Raw genomic sequence first — 4,864 nt, forward strand, 5'->3', positions numbered from 1 at the left:
TTTTTTCTTGTTCTGTTTTAGGGATTGTTTTGCGAAATACAGTTGAAATTGAAATTTCAATGTTCAAGACGCAGTGTGTTATCGTTGCGTTGAACTGTTTTTTATGATGGAATGTGGTGTGGGAGGTATATTTGATTCTCGCGTTGTGCATAGTTACAAGAAAAGAAGGGTTTCCGCTTGTTGCATTACTCCGTCGAACGAGGTCATGAAGGAACCGGAACACCCACCCCTGGGATATCCGGTTCAGTAAAATTGAATAAAAAAGGAACGGGAACACCCACCCCCGGGATATCCGGTTCAGTAAAATTGAAAAAAAAATTAAAAAATAAAAGTTAAAAATTTAATAAGGACAAAATTGAGATTTTTTTAAAATTGTAGGGGTATTGGGATAAATGTAGGGGTACGGGGTATAATTTTCAAAAAACAATCAATTTTCAAGTTGAAGTGAATTAGAAATACTATTGGGCTTATAAATCAATTCAATGCTTTTGAGGCTTAGAAGTGGATCCAAACATGGACATCATATAATCAAACTAGGTTTGAACAGCTTCCGTTGCGTGTTTACAAATACGAAGTGATATAGCAAGAAGTAGACCCTGAATGACCTATGATATTTGATTTCGTGAAGATATGAGAAAGACAAATTAGGAAAAACACAGTATTACATATGTAGTTGTCATCATGCAGATAATTGATTATGACATCACCATGTCACCCTAGGTAAAATCCTACACTTCCTAAAACAACCAACACTCTTTCTTGTTCACTTTTTCACTCTTCCATTGAACCACACGCTTCCATCTTTCACACATCTTTGTCTGCAAAACCAAAACAAATGCCAAACATTATGGGACCATTTCTTTACACATGAAAAAAACTGTCCATTAAGATTGCTGCTATTCAATCCCACATGAACCAGGTAGAACATGCTGCAACGTTTGATGAACATTTATTTATTTATTCAAAAACATAAATCAAAGCATGATAACTTCACAAACAATGTGTCAAAAAAATTAACTAAAAAAAAAGTTAAAAAAGATTTACCCAAACAGAAGACTTGGAATGGAATGAACTGTCAAAGCTACCATAATGTTTTATCTTCTTCCTCATCCTCACATTCTTGTCACTATCTATAATGCCACCAACAATAACATTATCCTTAACCTTATCAACAGAAGATGACAAAAAGACATGTTTTTTAACCTTAATATCCTTTTTCCTCCAATTACCAAACAACCCTTTTTTCTTTACACCCACTTCTTTCTCAAGAATCAAACTCCCAAGTTTTTCAGAACAATCACTACAATCTTTCTTGTAGGGTCCATCAAAGACTATTGTAGGTGATGGAACTTTTGTATCAACCAACAACCTTGGAGGAAGTTCCAAACACTTGAAAGTTGTTGGATTTGAGAATGTAACAATATCAGTACAAGCTTTTGGTTTTCCTGGCTCTTCTTCCCAACCAAATGGAACTGATACTGTGATATGAAACGGTGGAGTTTTTGTTCCTGATCTCTCTGGTGAATGCATGATTGGTAGAGTGTTCAAGAGGGGTAACTTTGGTATTTTCATGCTCTTCTCTTCCTTGCTACATTCCATTACTTGTCTAGCTTTTGGCTTTTGGATATGTTTTTGATTTGGTTTCATATAGAGAAAAAGACAAGGTGGCAATGGAGAAGAGGTTAGGGGAAGCTCCTATGGCAGAAAATGTTGGTCCTTTCGGTCATGTTTGCCTTTTGCTTGAATGAAGCTAAAGAACAAAAGCTACTTATTTTTTTGTGCTAGGTGTAATTTTGTTGAAAAATGTAACTTTGGTGTAATATTCAAGGAACATGTTTAGTCCAAGAAAAAATATTCAGAAATTAGTCAAAACCATTTCTCTAAGCCAATGTTTAGATTTTCAAATTTATTGGAGTATTAATACTAGTATTTGTATCATCGAGTTCAATATTTTCAATTTTATCTTTATGGTAAAGATAAATGCATTAATCACATGGTAATGGTCTTTTAACAAAAGGGTAATGCTAAATGAAGAAATGTTGATTTGGAAATTGTGTGTTGATTCAAATAAAAATATAAAATTAATTGTTTAATTGTTTTTTTAATACTATAAACTTTTATAAATGGGTTTTTGACTTGTGCCCATAGAGCTCAAGTTAGCCTTAAGAAATTTTTATTTCACTCCATGGTTAAAGAAGTAACCTATGCAATTTCTAAGATGCCCCTTTAAAATTAGAAATATATTTTTGGTGCACATCATTTGTTGATAAAATTGATTGAAAATCAAAAATATATTTGTGGTTTCAAACTGACAATATATTTTCGGTTTCTTCTGTTACCTATATCAGAACAGAACCATTTTATCATTTTAATATTTTTACAGTTCGTTCACGGATAATACAAAAACCTGTACAAATGGAAAAAAATCATAAATTAATGAATAACAAAAAGCTACTAAATCAGAACTAATATATATATATATATATATATATATATATATATATATATATATATATATATATATATATATATATATATAATACAAAAAAATACAATCAAATGACAAAAAAAAGTAACAAAAACTACTGGGTATGGCGGATGATGAGTCGGCCAGTCACCCTCGAGGCGTCTCTCTGTTGCCTCCTGTAAAGCATAGCAGCCTGAGCCTCCGCCATGATGGCATCAGATTCCGTCTAGCATCGGATGATGAGTCGGCCTGTCACCCTCGAGGCGTCCCTCTGTTGCCTCCTGTAAAGCATAACAGCCTCAATTTTAATCAATATTTTGACATGTGAGGCAAAGAACAATGGCAACCAAACAAATGGCTTAAAACAATAAAAATAATAGTAGGCGAGAATACAAGATAATTATTTATCCAATTCGATCAAATGATCTACGTTTGGGGAGAGAGAATCTCTCTCTAATTCACTATATTTTCAAAGTTGTTACACGAGATTACAGATGAGTTACAAGAAAATAGTTTCCGCCTTCAGAGTTCCCAAGAACAAACCTTTATTTTCTACCAAAGTATTTCCCATCCTCTTCAACTCTCAATATATGAATCACCCAAACCCAAGATTTAGAAGTATTTTTCAATCCCCTTAGATAACTCCAAAGGTTTCCCAAAACCCTAAACCCATAAACCCTAAGATTGTCACACTATAAAACACTAAAAAGATACATATTTATAATCATTAAAATCCAACATACAAAACTCAAAACACAACCAATTAATTATTAAAATAAAATATTATAAATACCTTATAACATATTTTATATTAATTTAGACTATTTCTATATATATATATATATATATATATATATATATATATATATATATATATATATATATATATATATATATATATATATATATCCAATATTATAAAATTAAATAACGTATCCACAAACCGAACTGTTCAAATCCGAAATTTGCGAATCGTTCAAATCGGACATTCTTTTGTTCTCCCAAACATCTTAATATATGAGTGGCTCTTATTGTTTTATAAAGCTTTCATAACATAAATATTTCTTTCACTGCACGCTTGCGGATTTTTTTGCTTCTAACTCGTTTAGTGGTAACTCAATTGATAGCAGATAGTGGACTATGGAAGCCATCAAGCCTCCAGTCAGGGAGATATCGATAGCACTCAAATCCCCGACCTCTATGTTATGGATGATGTATGTTTCCTGTATTAAAGTGCAGTCGAATCATGCTTTTTTCGAACTAGCTAGCTTGGACATCAAGCATGACCTTAAATTCTGCTCCTTAGACACATGATCTATCTAAAACTTTTTAAAGCGCTTAAGAAAACCACTTACCTTTCAAGTATATATTCACGAGCTGAAAATAATTGTTCATTTGTAAATTGTTGACCAACATTTATCTCGACATCAACCGGTCTAACATCATCATTCACTTCAATCAGTTTAGCATCATCCTTCACTTCATCAAGTTTTACATCATTACTTGAAGCAGCTATGAGAAACATATCCGTAAGCACCATATCTAATTATAACCAAAACAGAAAAACCGTTAAAAAAATTAGAGTATCAGACAAATTCTGAGATGCATCTCTGAAATATATAGCAGGTGAGAAATTCGGAGTTGCATCTCCGGACTCGATGTTTGTTTTTCAACTAAAAAACAAGATTAATGCAAGCAATGAGGTATGAAATGAATGAACTTTACCTTAAATTGCAGCTTCTTTTGCTCCCATTTTATGTGATAAAACACAAACATGATATAATTTGGAGTCGAAAAGTTGATTGAGAATGAATTTTTGAAGGGTTTTGGGTTATGGAGGAGGTTTGAAGCATGGGAGAGATGATCATGCAAGGTGCTGATATATTCAATTTCTCGCTTGACATTTTCGGAGATGCATCTCCGAAAATTTTATTGAATCATTAAATGATACATCTCAATGAAAAACGCTTGGAAAGTGGGTTCAGGGATGATTTTGGAGATGCGTCTCCGAATACACCCCAGAAAAATTCGCAGATGCATCTCCGAACAAAATTTTGGCAAAAATGATTCATGGTGCTGCTAAATTTGTATGAAAAACGTCTGGAAAAAGAGTACAATGATGTTTTCAGAGATGCATCTCCGAATACACCCCATAAATTTTTACAGATACATTTCTGAACTAAATTTTGATTAAAATAATTCATAGTACGTTCGAAGATGCATCTTCGAATATTTCTAAAAGCAATTTTGAATTTTCAAAAATGTGAGTCATACGATAATAGTAAAAAAAATATTGCCTAAATATATTGTCCTTAAAAGTTCTACCTCTCATCGAAGGTTAACTAGCCTAGAATATTTCATTGGTTTCAAAATTGGAATCCTTCCTTTTTGTGCCTT

At 32.5% G+C, this 4,864-nt stretch overlaps 1 protein-coding gene across 2 annotated transcripts; it reads right to left on the minus strand.

Annotated features, from left to right (window-relative positions):
- Positions 1 to 590: 590 nt before the first annotated feature.
- Positions 591 to 1,771, minus strand: LOC131630534 (uncharacterized protein At4g00950). 2 transcript variants are annotated; one of them, XM_058901314.1, is made up of 2 exons: positions 1,045 to 1,770; positions 591 to 818 (listed from the first exon to the last, which is right to left on the minus strand). In XM_058901314.1, exons 1-2 carry the CDS (start codon positions 1,645 to 1,647, stop codon positions 738 to 740), a joined length of 684 nt encoding a protein of 227 aa, XP_058757297.1. In that variant the 5' UTR covers positions 1,648 to 1,770; the 3' UTR covers positions 591 to 737. The 2 variants fall into 2 exon arrangements, with proteins under 2 accessions (XP_058757297.1, XP_058757298.1); XM_058901315.1 differs by having other exon boundaries at positions 793 to 929; positions 1,045 to 1,771.
- Between the last annotated feature and the right edge of the window lie 3,093 nt (positions 1,772 to 4,864).

Source organism: Vicia villosa, unplaced genomic scaffold, assembly GCF_029867415.1.
Source record: "Vicia villosa cultivar HV-30 ecotype Madison, WI unplaced genomic scaffold, Vvil1.0 ctg.000691F_1_1, whole genome shotgun sequence".
Lineage (NCBI taxonomy): Eukaryota > Viridiplantae > Streptophyta > Magnoliopsida > Fabales > Fabaceae > Vicia > Vicia villosa.